Source organism: Procambarus clarkii, chromosome 64, assembly GCF_040958095.1.
Source record: "Procambarus clarkii isolate CNS0578487 chromosome 64, FALCON_Pclarkii_2.0, whole genome shotgun sequence".
NCBI lineage: Eukaryota > Metazoa > Arthropoda > Malacostraca > Decapoda > Cambaridae > Procambarus > Procambarus clarkii.
The window spans coordinates 20,843,158-20,864,219 of NC_091213.1; the positions used below are offsets into that span (position 1 = coordinate 20,843,158).

At 42.7% G+C, this 21,062-nt stretch overlaps 1 protein-coding gene across 1 annotated transcript in view; it reads left to right on the forward strand.

Moving 5' to 3' along the window:
• Positions 1-21,062, forward strand: part of LOC138354749 (xanthine dehydrogenase/oxidase-like) — a 171,556-nt gene that overhangs the window by 94,126 nt on the left and 56,368 nt on the right. Inside the window, exons 17-19 of the mRNA XM_069309237.1 lie at positions 7,794-7,998; positions 8,110-8,189; positions 8,613-8,722. Of these exons, the coding sequence (XP_069165338.1) occupies positions 7,794-7,998; positions 8,110-8,189; positions 8,613-8,722 (395 nt within the window). The remainder of the gene's footprint in view (positions 1-7,793; positions 7,999-8,109; positions 8,190-8,612; positions 8,723-21,062) is intronic.

A 21,062-nucleotide genomic window follows, 5' to 3' on the forward strand; every position in this document is an offset into this window, starting at 1 on the left:
GACAACCTACCCCACATGAATCTCAGTCCTGGCTTTGTTGCTGTTGATTCTTCCCTATCACAGTACATACTTAAATGATCCAACCTTCTTAACAAACGTGATCTGACTTAAGCTTTACCCGTGTCTCTTAGTCTTACCCATTTTATTATTCTTATCTTCCTCTTATTCTTACTTTCTCATTCTTACATTCACCGAATTCTTTAGAGGGGATGAATGCCTTTTATCCTATTCTAAGAATAAGACGTAAGGTGTTCCTTTCGTCGTATTCTTATCTTTTTCTTTTACCTGCTCCTCACCTCTCATCTCACTCTCTTACCTTATGTATTTGTCTATACCTTCCTCTCTTCAGTTCTTCTCAGTTCTTTCAGATTAAAAGGTTGGTCTAGTTGAAAAGAGGATGTTGTTTTAGCTGAATCTAAAACAACACCCTCTCTTCAACTAGACCAACTTTTCAAGCTGAAAGAACTCATAGGAGACACAAAGAAAACTTGAAATACAGCTCCAGGTGAGGACAAAATCACTTACAGTATGCTGGCCAAGCTTCGAGAAAAGGTTGAAGATGCCTTCTTAAACCTCATCAACAGAATATAGGTGACAAGAACTTGGCCACTCTCTTGGAATAGTGTAATTATAGTTTCAATTCTGAAACCCAAAGTCCCAGGAAATCAAAGACCTATCTCATTAACAAGCTGTCTAGCTAAAACTGCGGAAAGAATGGCGCTTAATCGAATTGAATGGAAGGCCAATCCACAACACCAAAATATGTTTGCTTATAGAAAAGGTGTGAGAACCACAGAATGCCTTACCTCCCTCCTGGATTATATCAATGACAAACCCGGAATCCTTATTTTTCTAGACCTAGAAAAAGCCTTCGAGCTAGCCAATGATCCAGCTACACTGTGCTGCCTGGTGGATAAGTAAATCAATGGACACGTTCTTGCCTTTGGTAAAGGAAGTCTGCCTAGCAGAGAAGCTAAAGTCAAATTCCAAGGAACAGCTTCCTTCTCAAAGAGGCTGGAAAATGGAACTTCTCAAGTAAGAATACTAACTCCCTTCCTCTTCAACTGTCTCATGGAACAATTCATGAAACACAAGTTACCAAAAGCCAAACTGCTAAACTATGCAGACGACTTTGTGGTCATTATCAATGGCAAAGGCACCAGAAACCATGCACAAAAAGGCCTAGACATTATCAGCAGGGACTCGGAATGCATAGCAGTGAAAATAAACAGCAGTAAAAGCAAAACAATGGCCTTTAAAATGAGAACTCAAGATATCACATTCGCAATTCAAGAACAAGAAACTGAGTGGTTGCCGCTTTTCAATACCCTAGAGTCATAAGACATAGCCAGTTTAAAGTCACCCAAGCAAGTGAATATCTTTGGCAACGTTGTAGAGTCAGAAACTCAGCTTTGCGCTCTCTGACAAGTCTTGGAGATGGTGCATCTTTACCAGTACTCACAATGTAATACGTTCAAGCAGTTAGGTCACTCATTGACTTTGCTGCTCCTGCTCTTACATCCCTCAGTGATAATCAATGGGAGATACCGGAAGTGTTACAAAATGATATCAACAGAACAATGCTGGGAGCACCTATGTTGACCCTTAGAAAGAATCTCAGAATGAAAACCAGCTTACCAACCTTAGAAAACAGGATCAAACAAAGAATATCCACCATAACAGCAAAAATATTTGTAGCCACCGGAAAAACTGTCAATCAAAGACATCATACACAAATTGATTGACAGAAACCTTCAATATAGAACAAGTGCATGAACGGATAATCTGGTCAAGTTTCTAGAGAAAGTGAACTTGAAGTGGACCCTTAAAAACAAAGGAGAAGATAGACCATATCAACACTTTCGGCCGCCTCCTCCATGGGAAGAATTGAGTCTAAAGATAATCATTGAAGGAATGCCAGTTAAAAAATCAGCATGTGACTCGCAGAGGCTCAAAGCAGTCATAGAACAAAAAATGGAAACCATCTCAAGACCGGCAACCACTCACATCTTCACAGATGGATCAGTTGGTCAAGAAAGAGATTCTGCTGGGGCAGCAGTTTACGCTAACAACCATGAAGCTTATTGGAGCATTAATAGTGGGTACTCAACATTGCAAACAGAATTATACCACCCTGAAGGAGGCCATAAATTATGCAACTGAGAATAATTTACATGATGTCATCATTCATACCGACTCTAAATCTTAGCCCCAGGCATTGTTATCCAGCCAGCACTGAGCTAATATATAACTCATCACAGAAATCTTACATATGGAAAAAAGAAGCACACAATCTTGGACTGTCAGTCACCCTAAATTGGATGCAAGGTCATATTGGCATAGATGGTGATGAAAAGGCAGACTCACTAGCAAAAACGGCCACTGATTTACCTGTTATACAGGTTAAAATGCCTCCAAGTTTTTCACAGATTTAGGAACAACTCAAGAAGAAAATACTCCAAACTATCAAAAGTCGCCACAGAGCCAAAGTAGCGAAAGGAGGAGCCTCTGCAATATGGTACGAACAAGCCACTGGGTACTACTCTTTCAAGCCTGGCAAAAATATATCCAGAGCCATTGCAGTAGCCATACACAGACTCAGACTTGGTTACAAGTGCTGCTGGGAGGTAATAAACCCCAATAGTTAAAGAGTGTCATATATGTGAAACAGATGCAGAGACGCCACTATTGCATTTCTTACTGGAATGTGAAGCAACTGCAGCCCTGCGCATCACACCCAACTTTAATCCAACAAGAGCAGCTGCATTAGATGCCAAATATACAGCGACTACAATGTTTAGAAAAGAAGTAGAAGAATGGGACACACTAGTGAACACTGTACATCTATATCCGCCACTAACATAATGTTATTAAAACAAGACTAAAACAGTGCACTAACACAGAAGCGAAAAGAAACAGGGAAAAAGGAAGAAACCCCACCTCCATTTAAAACTTTAACCCAAATGTCCCAGTAACAAGGTTATCACGAATAACCGAACTCAATTACGGGCTCAATACAGCTCCTTCGCACATACTATGTTATACACAGGCAGTCATATCAGTGATCGACTATGCAGCACCTGCACTCACAAGCCTATCACAACAACAGTGGAAAATGCTTGAAGTAGCCCAAAACAATCCAGACTTGAAACTCTGAGACAAAACGGATTTGCCCTTTCTTAAATAATGAATATATCAAAGAACGACTACGATTATCATTAAGATAATTATTTCCTCTAATCCAGTAACAGTACGACAGGCCTTTGTGTTGTCCTTGACAAAACAATGGAAAATTCTTGGGCTGCCAGGGCGGGAGAAATCCTAAACAGACTACAATTGAAAGGCATGTTACTTGATAGAGGAGGTGATCATCAACACCCAAACTACACTTGTTCCCCACTGTGGGAGGAGCCTACCTTCAAAATAGTAATAAAAGGTCTTCCAAATAAAAACTCTGCCTACGATCCAACAGTCCTAAGGTGCATCATAGAAAAGCAAATGAGCGGCATTGCAATAGCAAGAGCCACTCTCATCTTCACAGACGGATCGGTGGACACAGAATATTCGAGTGCAGGAGCTGCTCTTTGCGCGGACAGCGCACCGGCCTATTAGAGACTGGGAGGACTAGTATCATCAACACAAACTGAGCTGTTTGCCTCACAACAGGCATTCGCATATGTAATTGCACGAAACACTAAAAACGCAATCATACATACAGACTCAAACGCTGCACTTCAAATATTTGGAAACAAAAACAGTGGAAAGACATCGTGGAAATAATTACCACAATTTTGTATCTGGGAGCAGTAGCTAAAGGCAAAGGACTCAACATAACTCTGAACTGGATCCCATCCCATGATGGAATCCCATTCAATTAAAAAGTCGATGAAACTGCTAGATTGGTAACTCGTCATCTAGTGATCCACAAAAGAATCCAACCCAGCCTGGATTACATAAAAAACACCATCACCAAAAACCTTGCACACTTCATCAAAGCCCATCTACACCAGAGTGTAGCAGAAGGTTCGAACTAGGCAATATGGTATCCTCAGGCCACCAAGGCAGACAGGTTAAATATCACGAAAGGAATCCACAAGGAAATGGCAGTTCAGTTATAAAGATCACATCTAGGTTACAGATGCAACTGGGAAATTAGTGAACCCAGAGATTGGGAATGCATCTTCTACCAAACAATCACAGAAAAGCCACTACTTTACTATCTCCTGGGTTGTCAAGCGACCAACGACCTTAGAACAGCTTTTGGAGTCCCTGAATCTTGCAGTAACCACCCTGAAGCAATCAATACTGCCACTCTTCTGGTCGAAAAAGGTATCTAGCAGTTGGGCACCCTCATTAATACTGCCAAGCATTATATGCCCCGCGATAGCAGCCACATGTTTTTTACTTATAAAAGAAACCACAATGTACATACAGAAAACCACATAAAAATCAAAACAAGAGGTATATACTTGATACGCAGAATACAGTAATACAACATGAAAAGAACCTAAACCCAAGAACCAAAAGTGAAATACACATGGTGCAAAGCATACAATAAACCCCTACACGGGCACAAAATAAAGAACAAAAACCAGAACAGGACACATAACCAGTACAAGAAACACAAAACATTAATAACAGAAAACAGAACCACACAGGGAACTGTAAGTACAAAAAGTACAAAAAGACACATGCAAACGACCAGAAGGCCATAAGGACAAAAGTACATAATATAAACTATCACCACACCAAACACACAAATACAGCAACACAACAGTACAACCAGCCACGCATAAGACACACAGAGCCAGAAGTATAAAACCACACCCAACCACACAGAACATATACAGAAAGACACGGACACACAGACACACACGCAAACCCCACACAAGCAAACCCATGAACAAAAAACAGGAACACGCAGTAACCGGAAAACAAAACCTGCCCCACCCAGACACACACATGCAACCCCACCCTACAACCACGCACCCATGCGCAAGCAACACCACAACACACAGTAATCATTTAGGAGGATATTTCTCAGGGAACTTTCATGATGGATACTTCCGCTTATAAGCCTCCCATATCAAATACTCCTGTTCGGTAGGGGAACGGTCCCGCACAAGGCTCCCCTGAGTACGTCATATACTCAGGGACCACCAAATCCAGCGGAAGCGACCGCCTCCAACCAGAGGACACTGAAGACGAAGAACTAGTCAGGTGAGGCAGGAACACCGCCGCCGTGGAAGCAGGAGATACCGGAACAGCGGGCGGAGGCTGCCGTTACGGCAACACCGCCTCCGACAAAGCAGGAGACACAGAAGAAATGACTGTAGACATGAGGGGCGGCAAAACCGCCGTCGCCGAAACAGGAGACAGGGGAGGGGGCACTGAACCCTCAGACCGAGCAGTTTTCTTTAGCACCACCACCAGGTCGCCACGCGCACCTTCAACCTTGCAAGGAAAAACCACTCCCCACGAGGAACCGGAACTATCCGACGCGGGCGACGCACTCGAATCAAGAGCCACACTGGCCCCCACCCCTACAGCAGGAGCCGCATCAGGGCCCACACCATCCACCGGAACCACACCAGCACCAGACGTACCATCCTCGCACTCCACAGAGGAACAGCTCGCAGAAGGAATATCAACACATGCTGCATCCTCACATTCCTCTGCCCACATACGAGGAGGCGAAGCACTCATATTCGTATCTGAACGCTTGGGGACAGGTCGTTGGCCATCGGAGCTGTCACCCCCTGCAGGAGGCACCCAAGAAGAGCCGGCGACAGGCTGCTCCACAACCGGGGGAGCAAGACCCCGCAGAATGTCAGCCTCAATGACACGGAGAACGAGACTGCCATCCACAGAGGAGACAGAAGAAAGAACAGGCGTGGCCAGAGGAGGGAAAGGGATCAACACAGGTGAGGGAGCCTGAGGGACATCGAAGGCGACAGAGGCGCAGAGGCAGAAACAGGTGCAGAAGCCGTCGGAAGCGAAGGCACAGACTGCGGGGGCGGAACTGCACACACCACCACCTCGTTGTGCTCACCACCATCCACACATACCGGGCCAGCAGCCGAGGAACTCAGAACCAGCACTGGGTCAGCAGGTGGCAGGGGAACCTCCCCACCCACTCCATCACAAGGAGACAGGTCCTGCGCCACCAACAGGGGAACATCTTCTTCCCGGAACAGATTAACAGGTACAGCAGCGACCCCAGTGCAAGCGGCTGCCAGGTTTCCCTCAAGGCCACAACGAAAACAGGAGCGGGGCTGCCCTGCATAGAATGCCTGCAGAGTGTATCCCAGCAAGGTAACCGTGGAGGGAACCGGGGACTTGAATCTCAAGGCGAGAGTCCGTGTACCACAGGACACCCCATCCGACCTGCCGAAAGAGTTCATACTGAGGGATACCACTGTACCATATTGGCCAAAGTATCACCGAAGCAGGGCCTCCGAAAACTTGAAGGCACGCTATGCAATGCCACATAGGTAACAGAGCAACAGCGGTCGGAAATGGCGACTGTACTGCAGTCCCCAGGGAGGGTCAATGTTCGTCCATCATAGCGGGCTACGAACTCCTTGTACACGCTGGGGAGTTAAACTTCACTAGTGCTTGGTAAGTCGTCAGGAGCTGGAGCCCGTACACCTCGTCCACACGAACACGTAACATATCCAACAACACAACCTCAAGAGCCAGGTATGAAGCACATCCTGAAAACTCCAAACCAAAGGTCTCTGTCCGGCAAACAGGGGGGGGGGAGGGGGGAGGGGTCCCTATGGCGCCGACATGCCAAACAGCACCCTCCCTCTCGCAACTCCAGGCAACAATTGGCAGGTCAGGCAGACACGCTGGAGCACCCCTGCCGGCTAGGTCGGCAAACTCCAGCCACATAATAACGACTGACGATTTAAATGCACGCTCAGCACAATGTAGCCTTTCACAACCAAAGATCACATTCACTCTAAAAAATCTACTACTTACCATCTTCCGAAGGCGAGTGGTAGAATGCCTAATCATGCCCATGCCACCTCTTGGGTGGCTTAATCTTCATCAATGAATCCATCCTCTCTTCTATTACACGATTTTATAATGGTCCAGAACGGACCGAAACTTCGTCGTTTCATCATTTTATGACGTGTTGTTGGCTCATCATATCTAATTGTATCATAAATATACAACATAACTGTCCTTATTAGGTACATTGCCATTAGTAGTATTGTTAATTAGTATCCTCAGTTAAGTTACAATTAGTGATAAGGGTGTGAACGGTGATTAATTTAGGATAATAGAGTTTTATGAAGTGCTACTATAGTCTCACATATTTAACACAGAACATTAAATTGTTGAAATTAAGGTGTAGCTGTCGGTTCTGTTATCAGTGTTTATCACTCAAGCAATCCTGTAAATTGGATCTGGAAATTGTTTGCCACAGTTTTGATTTACCCAGTAAAAATCTCCTGAATGGCTGTAATGTTTTTCTTAAAGTGTAATAATAGTTTTGTGTTTTTAACTTGTGGTTCCTTTTATTTTAGTGTTCTTTATCTTACTGTTGCTTTTAATGATGATTTCGATAACTTGCCATCAAAGATTAGTGTATTATACAGCTGTAGACTGGACTGGGGGCGGGCTATAAGGAGACATTGTTTATCATTCAGTAGCTGGGAAAACCGCTGTAACAGTTACTTAAATTACGTAGGATAAACAACAAATTTAAATTAATTATCCCACAAAATAAACGTTGAAAAATACAAGTTACTGTAGCAATGGCACCCGTTTGTTTACATCAGCTGTTCCCCGAGGAGCGGGTGTTGTACTATGGGCAGCCCCTGGGGGTCCTGGTGGCCACTGACCGTGGAGCCGCCTCTGCTGGCCTGAGTGCCATGAAGGTCACCTATGACGATATCCAACCTCCTGTGCTTACCATTCAGGAAGCTCTGAAGCTGCCTCTTCCTCCAGACCAGTATCCACCCATCGAGCAGGGAGATGTGCAAGGTGAGGGCCCAATGTGCTAACTGTGAGGTATGGATGTTAGGTGATTATACTATCACTATATATATAAGGAGACAAGCTCACACACAAATAATGTCCTCTCTCTCTCTGTAGCTGGTTTTGCTGCCTCCAGCACCATCATCGAGGGCTCCGTCAGCCACGACAGTCAGTACCACTTCCACATGGAGTCACAGGTTCGTACACTGTTGCTGGTGACAACTTTCCTGTAGGGAAATAAAACACAGCTTTAGGATCTATAAGCCAAATATTAACATTAGTTGGTTAACTTACTCTGACCATTGCCGTCAACGGCGCGGGATGATGGGTCTTTAGTGATTGTCATTGGTTGGGTCATTTAAAAGTACTAATCTGGTCTCTGGTCTCCATGCCAGGAAGCGATTGATCAATAGCAAATCAAAACGTTTATAGTGCAAATCAAATGTTTGTAAAACAAAGGCACCTTAGAAATTATCAAGATATTTTTGGGAACAGTTGCTGCCTCCGCCACTCAGGAACTAAGAAAACCTACGTTATCAAAATATTGACCTATTGCTCATTGCTAATCTCTTCTACCAACTTATCTATTTGCTTACAATACATGATATTTGTTTCTGTAGGTGTGTTTGGCCACGCCCACGGACATAGGTCTGGACATCCTCTCCAGCAGCCAATGGGCCTCGGAAACTCAGAAGGTCGTGGGTCAAGTCCTCAACCTCCCGGACAACAAGTAGGGTCTCAATCTCTTCTTAAACTGAAATATAATAATTTTATCAAATTCATTTTCCGTCTGTTCTATAGCAATAATTTTTATGCAGTGTCCAGTGTCACAGACCTGATGACTCTTGGGATTATATATTTATCTCTCTCCTTCTCTCTTTATCTATCTCTATGTCTCTCTTACAATGTAACTAGTAACACAATAAGAACATGTGTCAGTATGTCTTTATAATTAGTGACAGATACATAGAATAGAATAGTTCTCCTTTCTAATCTATCAGACGGTCTTCGGTTTTCCCTGGCAAGGTGGGTGAGAGGTACTTGTTGAAGTTAGGTATTTTATGGTACATCGACTTAAGATTGAATAGTAGGAAATTTATGTTAATTTTCCTAAGATCATTGAATAATTGTGTATATTTCTATTAGAGAAACTTTGCTTTGAATTGTGTTTTCAAAATATTTTGCTAGGTGTTGCTGGCAGGCAGTGTCAAAAATCATATATAGTGTCAGAGAATAACCCTTGCACACTGTTCCTTCTTGAATTCTGGCGACTCCGACTAGCCTATGTTTATCCCGTATCACAGACGATTCCCCTTGTAAAGTTGGGTAAAGCGAGCCTCAAACGTCTGTCCTCCAAGCTTGGACAGACAAGCACACAATACTCTATAAGATAAAAATGGGAGAGCTTCTTTTAATTAAATTACATAATTGAAAATAATGATAAAATACAATATAATCCCCCCCCCCCCACCCCCCAAAAAAGATTAATACTTCGTTTACTTATTGGCACTGAGCACTTTAATAAACGTTTTTTTAATTTAGTTTACAATAAACTTTCGAGGTTTTGTGTTTTTTCTAAATAACCAGTATGAAAAATGTATAACACAAAAATATTTATTATTGTTGATTGCACAAAACTAATTCTTGTAAAAACATATTGAAAATACAGTTTCTTTAAAGATATTTAAATTTTAGCAAAAAATATAAAATACTATCTCAAATGCTAATCAGGTGATTGAGACACAGGTCGTTGGGGTTTGTCCAATGCGAGAGACTCTGTCACAGTCAGGGCTAACGTAAGGAATCTATTCCATATAACTATATACAACTTGGAAGTCATATGAGGGCAAGGAGTTGGAATTTGAAAAGAAAAGGAACGACTCTCGACCACTTGGAATATCAAGGGAACGAACTCCAACCCTGCAAGAAGCAATTCCATCAATGTATCGTAGTCTGTCCTCATCAACAATGACCAAATGCTCTTTAATCCTTCCACCAAACCTTCTAGATTAGGTTAGGTACTTAAGTTCTGTTTGCGTATATTTGTTGTTGTTGTTGTTGTTGATTTAGGGGCGACGACGACCGTGGGATCGGATGCGCCCCGGCGTACCCGTTAAGAGTGAATCGCGAAGTCAGGAAAGGTGAAACGCCAAGCCAAAACGCGAAACGAGGGACGCCAATCACTAGAAAGTAATATGCCATACATCAAATAAACGGACAGTCAGGCAGATGATTGGGGAGCCCCAGGAGTCCTTCAGGGTGACAGGCACCGGCCCCGGCCCACACAGATAACACCAGGTAGCAAAACCAAAACTCTGCCCCCCAACTAAAATGCAAAAAGTCATCCAGTGTCCTCCGGCCGGCCGGCCGCCCACCACAGCTGAGGGCACACCAGAAACCCACCAAGACCCGCTAACCCCTGGCACCTCTCGGCCAAGCCGACCCCCGAACACCGTCACACCGCCGGGAGAACCAGCCAGAACACGCCAAAAAAAATCCCGTGACCCAAGGCGATATATGCGCCAGGCGTCATACAATCGGACCGTTGAAGAGGGATGCCAAACTGCAGTAGCAAAGCCAAAACGCGAAAACAGGACGTGATCCGGCGGCTCCCAGGCGGAGGAGGTATCCAGACGTCCGCTCGGCGTCAAGGTTGAACCAGGAGTTCTGCGTATTACCATCTCCGTCCTCCACTCAAGTCCATTACATCCAGTGGTCGACACCACAGACGCATTCGTAAATTTTCACTTGCTGTTCATTCAAAACGGAAATTTTCTCAAACCGAAATTAATGTTAAAATATATATGCATATTGTGCATATATAGGCATAGGTTAGGTGTTTAGGTTCTGTTGGCGATTATTTATATCTGTAGTACGTGGGTGAAGCATTTACAGCGTTGAGGTTCGAACAAAATTCGTCAGTGAAGCACTTGTTCCGGAAGTGTTCGATCGAAATCAGTTGTGAGTCGTTTGTAAACGTTTTTTCATCTATAAACATGGGATTTGGCGGGTACATGGAATGGACTTTGGCTTTTGTTTATGAGAACGGGTTGCTGAGCAGACCAGCTCAAGCAGATTCACATCGGCTCGAACACATCGACTTTCCTGGTTGATGGTTTTATTTACCTTACTATGGATAATTGTTTATATATTGGGTAAACCTTCAGTATCTTGGTGTTTAATCAACTTGTTCTCGCGAATAGTACATCCCAATTTGATGTATAAATCCCAAAGAGCCAAAATATGATGTATTGAAAATCATAGCGGCTCGGCAAATTAACCGGCTGTGCCATTTTCTGTACGTTGGTCCTCGGTTAGTTTATTTTCGGACAGTTTAGTACATCATTTTTGAGACATTGTGGCAATTCAAGAGAACGGTCTGGGTGGTCACCTGTGCTGAGCGTTACTCTTGACTAATGTATGACTGTCGTTCGCTCAGATGTATCATCTCTAAAGCTTCACCGTGACTGTGTAAAGATAATCTTTTTGACTGTGTCGTCATTGTCGGACATTATTATGTCTTTGAGTCTTATCGAGGTGCCCCTCGGATACATACTCCTATGGTGCTGGGTTATGTGGATACATACTCTTTTGGTGCTGGGTTATGAGGATACATACTACTGTGGTGCTGGGTTATGTGGATACATACTCTTGTGGTGCTAGGTTATGTGGATACATAGTCTTGTGGTGCTGGGTTATGTGGATACATACTCCTGTGGTGCTGGGTTATGTGGTTGTACTCCTGTGGTGCTGGGTTATGTGGATACATACTCCTGTGGTGCTGGGTTATGTGGATACATACTCCTGTGGTGCTAGGTTATGTGGATACATACTCCTGTGGTGCTGGGTTATGTGGATACATACTCCTGTGGTGCTGGGTTATTTGAATATTAATATCGAAGCCTTATAAAGAAACTTGATTATGCGGTTCGCAAATACAGCATAATTTTTTAAATATATTTTATTTTGAATGTCTTACGTAAATATAGTACCTATAACCAAGCCAAACCTAACTTAACTTCACCTAACATAATCTAATAATACTTTATTAGTCCAGAAGATGGAAAACGTTACCAGTAAACATTGCATTTGTGCTATCAGATCAGATCAAAACTTTATTCGTATATAATTTTATTTTACAATTGATTAATGTTTTTAAAATAACACATTGTTTATGTGCAAAATATACAACAAAGTCGTATACAGATGATGATGACCAAACTACACATCACAAGATTGAGAAGAGACAACGTTTCTCCATTTTCCATTGACGACATTTCTCCATCTTATTCTTACATTCATCTTATTCTTTTCTTATTTTTACATTCATCCTATTCTTTCCTTATTCTTACATTCATCCTAATATTTCCCTATTCTTTTATTCATCCAATTATTTCCTTATTCTAACTATTATTTCCTATTATTTCCTATTTCCTATATTTTATTTCCTATATATCTTTCCTATATATCCTATTATTTCCTTATTATTATATTCATCCTATATTTTCCTTATTATTACATTGATCCTATTCTTACATTCAACCTATTCTTACAGTCATCCTATTCATATTTTTCTCTTACCTGCTCCTCACCTCTCATCTCACTCTCTTGTCATATATATTTGCCTGTACCTTCCTGCTCTGTGATGGCAATAACCCTGCAATTTCCTACCGCTGCCCTCGCAGACAGGAAAGCATCAAGGCCCAGGTTGAAGCCAAGAGAAACAACCCTTCTACCTCCTCGACTAGAGCCCCAAGCGTTCAACCCACCACCTTAGCTTTCACTAATTTCAACCAAAAAGACTTTCCAGTCTTACCAACATGTGACTCCTCCCAGCAGGCGACACAGCCTTCTCATTGGGGACCCAAGGTCCCACAGGCTCCTTCACAGCCCCCTGCATCACGTGCAGGCATTATCCCTGGTCTTATTAGACTAGCGGAAAGGCTAGCAGGACCAGACAACCAGCGTTTTGTCAGTGAACTAAACGCATTATACATAGACAATGGCCTGGCCCCCATCATAGCCACTGGCGTAAATCTCACTGTCTCCTCTACCACTCCGGAGACTACCACCAAAACGACCAGATGGTCAACTTCAACACTGACTCCAGAACCGCCCATGACCCGGGCGACACAAACAGAGGTAATTTCTTCTTTAGCTCCCAACACTCCTACCATCACTATCTCAGCAGCCGCGCTAGAAGACGTGCTGTCTACAAATGATAACAGCATCACCAGCGCTCCTGAATAGCTACAACCACCAATCAACGACACCTAAGCCTACCTAAGGCTGCGAGGCGAAAGACAAAAACGCCCACTACGGAGGTTACGGACTCCTCAGACGAGGAAATCATAGTAGGAGCTCCATCGCCGCATCACAAATACGATACATGCACGGTTCAAGACTTCCTCATGGAGGCCACGTCACCAAACACCAATGACAGCAAAGCTCAGCCAAAGTCGCAGGCAAAGAAAAAACGGAAAACCTAGAGGTATACACTAACCCCACCAGCTCCATAACTGGTATAGCCAGCCCTCCAGGCGGAAAACCATCATGAAGACCCCCATCCGCCGCCATATCTCTAGTATCAGCCACTGATACAGCTAATGGCTCCAAAGAGCCTCCACTTATGGGCTCACCATAGCCCGTGCTACTGGAACTTATTGTTCTGAGTAGCTGAATCTAAAACAACAACAACATCCTCTCTTCATCCAGAGACATTGCAGTAGCCATACAAAGACTCAGACTTGGTTACAAGTGCTGCTGGGAGGTAATGAACCCAATAGTTAAAGAGTGTCACATCTGTGAAACTGAAGCAGAGGCGCCACTATTGCACTACTTACTGGAATGTGAAGCTACTGAACCCCTGCGCATCAAACTCAACATTGATCCAACGACAGCAGCTGCATTAGATGCACATTCCACCGCGACTACAATGATTAGAAAAGCCGTTGAGGAATGGGACTCATTAGTGAGCATTCTGCATCTACATCCGCCACCAAGATAATGTTAATAAGATTAAAACCAGTGCACTAAAACAGAAGCGATAAATAAGCAGGGAAAAAGGAGAAATCCCCTTTCTCCATTTTAAACTTAGACCCAAATATCACAGGAAAAAGGTTAGCATGTATAACCAAACTCAATTACGGGCTCACCATAGCCCGTGCTACATGGACACTTCGTCCTGAGTAGCTAAATCTGAAACAACAACAACATCCTCTCTTCGGGCTTTACGGGCTCACTATAGCCCGTGCTACATGGACACTTCATTCTGAGTAGCTAAATCTGAAACAACATCTTCTCTTCGCCTGGAACAAACGATGTCCTGAATGGGTAAAAAGAATTCAAGCTTTCGGATCAACCCAGCACCCAAAGCCACATCTCCTGGACCACAATCGGTCAGACCCTCAGTTAAAAGCCAGTGGCACACTCCTTGGCAAATCCGAATAAATGAAGATACAAATCAGCCACAGACTAAAGCACCAATTCCTTCTAATCTGAGCTAGAACAGGGCCTTCAATAACTGAAGAAAACAAAGCACTACTCCACAAGACAACAACAAACGAATAGATCAGGGCAGCAAAACGAATACACCTGCTATTGCCTTTAAGACCTCTCAAGCACGAACAACGATCCCTACATCATCAAATGCTGCAGTAGCTGGATGTAGCAAAGACGCTAGGACCCAACCAAGAGTCTCCTCACCTACCAAGAAAAAAGAAAGGCAGCCAAAGGCGTATCAAGTGACTACTGTTCCAATGGTTATTGCCTCCCTGCCAGAGACCTTCAGCAAGATGCTTGACAAAACATTTCAATCACTGGAGCAGACCAACCCACAGTCAAGGACGGAAATGTTAACAAAGTTAAAAAAACAATCTACTGAACTTATTTCTTCCACACTTCAACAAGCCCTACCTGATAAGGTTGACGAAGTAGAAGTCGAAGAAGATGACGAAACTGAATTGTTTCAGCACCCAATGGCAGTCTCCACACCAGCCAAGAAGACACAAGCCGTCAGAGAAATCAGCACTTTAGAAACTACCATGGACTCAATGGATTCAACTCTAACAGAATAATGGACAATCTCATGATTATACAATGGAATATTCAAGGATTCAAAAACAAAGCAGAAACACTCAGAGCAGTGCTTCTCCTGGACAACATTGATATTGTTCTACTTCAAGAAACACTCACCAGGACTGAAAGATATATCAATATCCCAGGATATCAAGGTTTCCACTGCCCAATTGCCCAAGGTGGCACCAAAGGCATTTCAATTCTAGTAAGAAATTATATCAATGCCACGGCAAACAAAGACCTGCCTCATTGTGGTAAGAACGTCGAACTTATGGGTGTTAAACTCACTATGAGGAACTCAATGCTATTCATCTTCAATGTATACAGGAGCCATTGAGAACACGACATGAATCTCTCTGCAATCTTTGAAATAGCAGTCACTACACCTACTATCATCTCTGGCGACTTCGATGCTCATAGTGAATTATTACTTGATTCGCCAAGAACCGACGCCAACGGAAGACATATTGAACATCTTTTGGATAAAGTGCCTGAAATCAGTCTGCTTAACTCAACGGAACCAACTCTCACTGGTGTGGGATTGTTCGATAAATCCCGGACTATATGTTTAACAGATCTCTAACCCTGTCCATGGAGGACAGAAGAAAATGTATATATGCTGGTTAGCATTTTAAATGTGTGGCTACATCTGTGGTAGAAAAAAAAATAATAGTAAAAAAAAAAACTGGTGTTGGGAAGCTGGATCTCTCGTTTGTCTCCACCAGTATTTATGAGTTGTGTCATTGGTCAGTTGACCTTTTACTGACTAGTGACCACTTTGATACAAAAACAGTTATTAATATGACACTACCTCCCAGACCTCCAGCTCCTGAGCCCGGATGGGACTTTATCAAAGCAGATTGGACGAAGTTTCAGGAATCTCTCGAAACTTGGAACCAGAACTACACTACTCCTGACAACACCGAAGAAATGGAAAAAGATTTAATAAATGTAATACATAGAGCAGCGAATCACGCCATCCCCAAGAGGAAAAACAATTACCCCACAACATAAGGACCATAGGTATTAATGTGATAGGCTCAAAGAACTACATAACAGAATAAATTGTGTAAGATAGAATTTCAGAAGAGATAGAACCGAAGCTAATCTAGGACTTCTTAGAGCTGTCCGAGATCATGAGCACGAAGAAACAGCAACAATCAGAGATGAAAAATGGCTCGAGTGGTGTCCCAAACTAAATCAACGTAGCTCCTTGGGTAAAATCTTGAGACAGATCAACAAGGCCAAAGGAAAATCGTCTTATGCTCTGCCACATCATGTCCATCCAGAGCAAGAAGCACAAAGGTTAGCAAATCTATTTGCTTCAAGAGCCAGTTCCACTCAACTTCCTCAAGCCACTCTGAGTGACCAACAAAGACTTCAAGCAGCAAGATGGAAAAAATAGATGATGCTTTAGCCTTACCTGACGAATTAGACCAACATTTCAATCTGAAAGAACTCAAAAGAGCTACAAAGAAAACTAAAAACACAGCTCCTTGTGAGGACAAAATCACTTACAACATGCTGGCCAAGCTAGGAGAAAAGGGTGAAAAAGCCTTCTTGAATCTCATCAACAGAGTATTGATGACATGAACTCGACCACTTTCTTGGAACAGTGCAATATAGTTCCCATTTCAAAACCTAAAGACCCGGGAAATCCAAGACCCATGTCATTAACAAGCTGTCTGGCTAAAACTGTGGAAAGAATGGCTCTTAATCGAATTGAATGAAAAAGCCAATCCACTGCACCAAAATATGTTTGCTTGCAGAAAAGGTGTTGGAACCACAGAATGCCTTACCTAATTCCTGGATCAAATCAATGAAAAACCCGGAATCCTTATTTTGCTTTACCTAGAAAAAGCCTTCAAGTTAGCCAGTGCTCCAGCTACACTGTGCTGCCTTGTGGATAAGGAAATCAAATGACACGCTCTTGCCTGTGCCAAAGGAAGCCTGCTTAACCGAGAAGCTACAGTCAAATTCCAAGGAAAAACATCGTCCTCATAGGGGCTGGAAAATGGAACTCCACAGGAAGGAATACTAAGCCCTTTCCTCTTCAACTGTCTCATGGAACAATTCATGAAGCTCAAGGAACCAAAAGCCAAACTGCTTAACTATGCAGACGACTTTGTGGTTATCATCAATGGCATAGGCTCAAGGAACCATGCACAAAAATGCCTAGATATTATCAACAGGGAAGCAGAACGCATACCAGTGAAAATAAACGGCAATAAAACCACAGCATTGGCCGTTAAAATGAGAACTCAAGACATCAGACTCGCAATACAAGGATATGAAATTGAGTGGGTTACCTTTTTTTCAATACCTTCCTTTTTTTCAATACCTTGGAGTCATAATAGACATCCAGTTGAAATTCATTCAAGAAATTTAACATCTTCGGGAACGTTGTAAAGCCAGAAACACAGTTGACCAGACCACACACTAGAAGGTGAAGGGACGACAACGTTTTGGTCCGTCCTGGACCATTCTCAAGAAGATTGTGGACTTGAGAATTGGTCCAGGACACAATCGACTTGAGAATGGTCCAGGACGGACCGAAATGTCGTCGTCCCTTCACCTTCTACTGTGTGGTCTGGTCAACATACCTTAGCCACGTTATTGTGACTCATCCCCTGCACCAGAAACACAGCTTTGCGCTCCCTGATAAGTCTTAGAGATGGTGCATCTTTACCATTATTCAAAATGTACTACGTTCAAGCAGTTAGGTCACTCATTAACTATGCTGCTCCTGCTCTTACTTCCCTCAGTGATAACCAATGGGAGAAACTGGAAGTGTCTCAAAATGATGCTCTGAGAACAATGCTGGGAGCACCTATATGGACGCGTCGAGAGACTCTAAGAATGAAAACCAACTTACCTGCCTTAGAAAACAGGATCAATCAAAGGATAGCCACCATAACAGCAAAACTTGTTGGAATCACCATTAGACTGGCAATCAAAGATAGCATACACAGATCGCTTCAGAGAAACCTTCAATATAAAACAAGTTCATGGACGGATAATCTAGTGAAGATTCTAGAGAAAGTGAACTTGAAACGAACCCTTAAAAACAAAGGAGAAGATAGACCATATCAACACTTTCGGCCGCCTCCTCCAAGGAAAGAATCGAGTCTAAAGGTAATCATTGAAGGATTACTAGTTAAAAAATCAGCATGTGACTCGAAGAGGCTCAAAGTAGTCATCAAACAACAAACGGAAACAATCCCAAGACTTACAACCACTCACATCTTCACAGATGGATCAACTGATCAAGAAAGAGGTTCTGCTGGCGCAGCAGTTTACACTACCAACCATGAAGCTTCCTGGAGCATGAATAGTGAGTGCTCAACATTGCAAACAGAATTATATGCCTTGAAGGAGGTAATAAACTATACAATTGAGAATAATTTACATGATATCATCATTCATTCTGACTAAATCTTCGCTCCAGGCATTGTTATCCAGTCAACACAGATGTAATATACAACTCATCACAGAAATCCAACATATGGGAAAAGAAGCCCATAATCTAGGACTGTCAATCACCCTAAATTGGATACCAAGTCACATTGTCATAGATGGTAATGAAAAGGCAGACGCACTAGTAAAAACTACCACTGCTCTACCTGTTGTACAGGTTAAAACACCTCCAAGTTTTATACAGATTAAGGAGCAAATCAAGAAGAAAATACTTCCAACTATCAAAAGTCGCCACAGAGCCAAAGTAGTGGGAAGAAAGATCTACTTCGATATGGTACGAACAAGCCACTGGGTACTACTCTTTCAAGCCTGATAAAAATATATCCAGAAACATTGCAGTAGCCATACACAGACTCAGGTTACAAGTGCTGCTGGGAGGTAATAAACCCCAATAGTTAAAGAGTGTCATATATGTGGAACAGAAGCAGAGGCGCTACTGTTGCACTATTTACTGGAATGTGAAGCTTCTGAAGCCCTGCGCATCAAACTCAACATTAATCCAAAGACTACAACTGCATTAGATGCACATTCCACTGCGACTACAATGATTAAAAAAACCGTCAAGGAATGGGACTCACTAGTGAACATTCTGCACATACATCCGCCACAAACATAATGTTATTAAAACGAGACTAAAAACCAGTGCACTAATAAAGAAGCAAAAAATAAACAGGGAAATAGCAGGAAACCCCACCTCCATTTAAAACTTTGACCAAAATATCAGAGTAACAAGGTTATCGCATATAACCGAACTCAATTACGGGCTCACCATAGCCCGTGCTTCATGGACATTTCATCCTGAGTACCTAAATCTAAAACAACAACAACAACATCCTCTCTTCTCTCACACGACGTGATAATGGTCAAGGACGGACCAAAACGTCGTCGTGTCTCCATTTTCTGATGTGTGGTTTGGTCATTAACAAAAATCATTATTACAAAAGTTCATTTTGTCGCGGGACAGGAAGGCTGTGTGTATTTATATACTTTACGCTTGTATCGAGGTCCTCCACAATGTCAAACTTCTGACCCTTCCCAGGATACAAACCCCAACAGTTACCTAACTTCTGACCCTTCCCAGGATACAACCCCACAATAGTTACCTAACTTCTGACCCTTCCCAGGATACAACCCCACAATAGTTGCCTAACTTCTGACCCTTCCCAGGATACAAACCCCAACAGTTACCTAACTTCTAGCTCTTCCCAGGATACAACCCCACAACAGTTACCTAACTTCTGGGTATCAATTTACTGTTAGAACAGAAGTATTGCGTGCTATATACATGAGAACATTAGTTTAGACTTCAGTGATTCTTATAGTTCAACAGAAACTCACGAATACATTACGGAAGACAGCATTCATAGAGATCAATTATTCATCCACCTTTTATACAGCAAGAACAGCTAATTATAGTTCTGCAGGTAATTTGTTAAGACAAAAATGTAAAACATGTGGTTTTCAATTTGAGAGGTAATATGTCAGTGGCAAGAGAAGGAAACTCAATAGAACACAAACAATGTTAAAATTATGTTGCATCTAAAAAGATCTTACATTATGATATTCCAACAGCCAGATTAATCATCACGGGGGAGGGTCTAGGGCAGCTTCATCTTCATTTCAGCAATGATAAATTCATAAAAAAAATAATTTGGCCTGTATGTAAACATCTTTCATTTTACTCGAGTTGTGCCAAAATCAAGTCAGCAGATTCGAATGTTATCTTTTTGGGGCCTCGTAGCCTGGTGGATAGCGCGCAGGACTCGTAATTCTGTGGCGCGGGTTCGATTCCCGCACGAGGCAGAAACAAATGGGCAAAGTTTCTTTCACCCTGAAAGCCCCTGTTACCTAGCAGTAAATAGGTACCTGGGAGTTAGTCAGCTGTCACGGGCTGCTTCCTGGGGGTGGAGGCCTGGTCGAGGACCGGGCCGCGGGGACACTAAAGCCCCGAGATCATCTCAAGATAACCTCAAGATGGGATGGTGTAATTTTCATCATAATTCTCAAAGCCGTTCAGGCGATGGAGCAATAACGCTCTCAGACTCATGGACAAAAGAAGGAAATTCCTTGACTTCTATTTTGCAGTGTTCAAAATATGAAATTTTGGGTAAATCATATAATCGGTTACATTCACAATATTATTTCTTTTCTTTGAAATATTAGATTCGTGTTTTTAAGGTTAGATTTCAGGAATTTCCATTCATGAGTAAAGTTTCAGGGATCTCCTGCATGGGTTCCTGATTGTTAAACGATTTGGCGGGTCGTATTCCAAGGAAAATTAGGATTAAGGACCTGCCCGAAACCCTATGGATGGTTTTGGGCTGGCTTTAGAACTCTTGTAAGTACATGTAAGAACTCTTGTTCTTACATGAAAAAAGCTGAGAAGTAAAAGTCATACAGCTGAACATGAACAAATTAACTACAACCGTGATGAGGGTTCGAACCCATGCGCTGGGTGTTCGCAGATGCACGCTCTAGTCAACTTCGACATGACATGGTCAAAAGAAGTAGTGCCC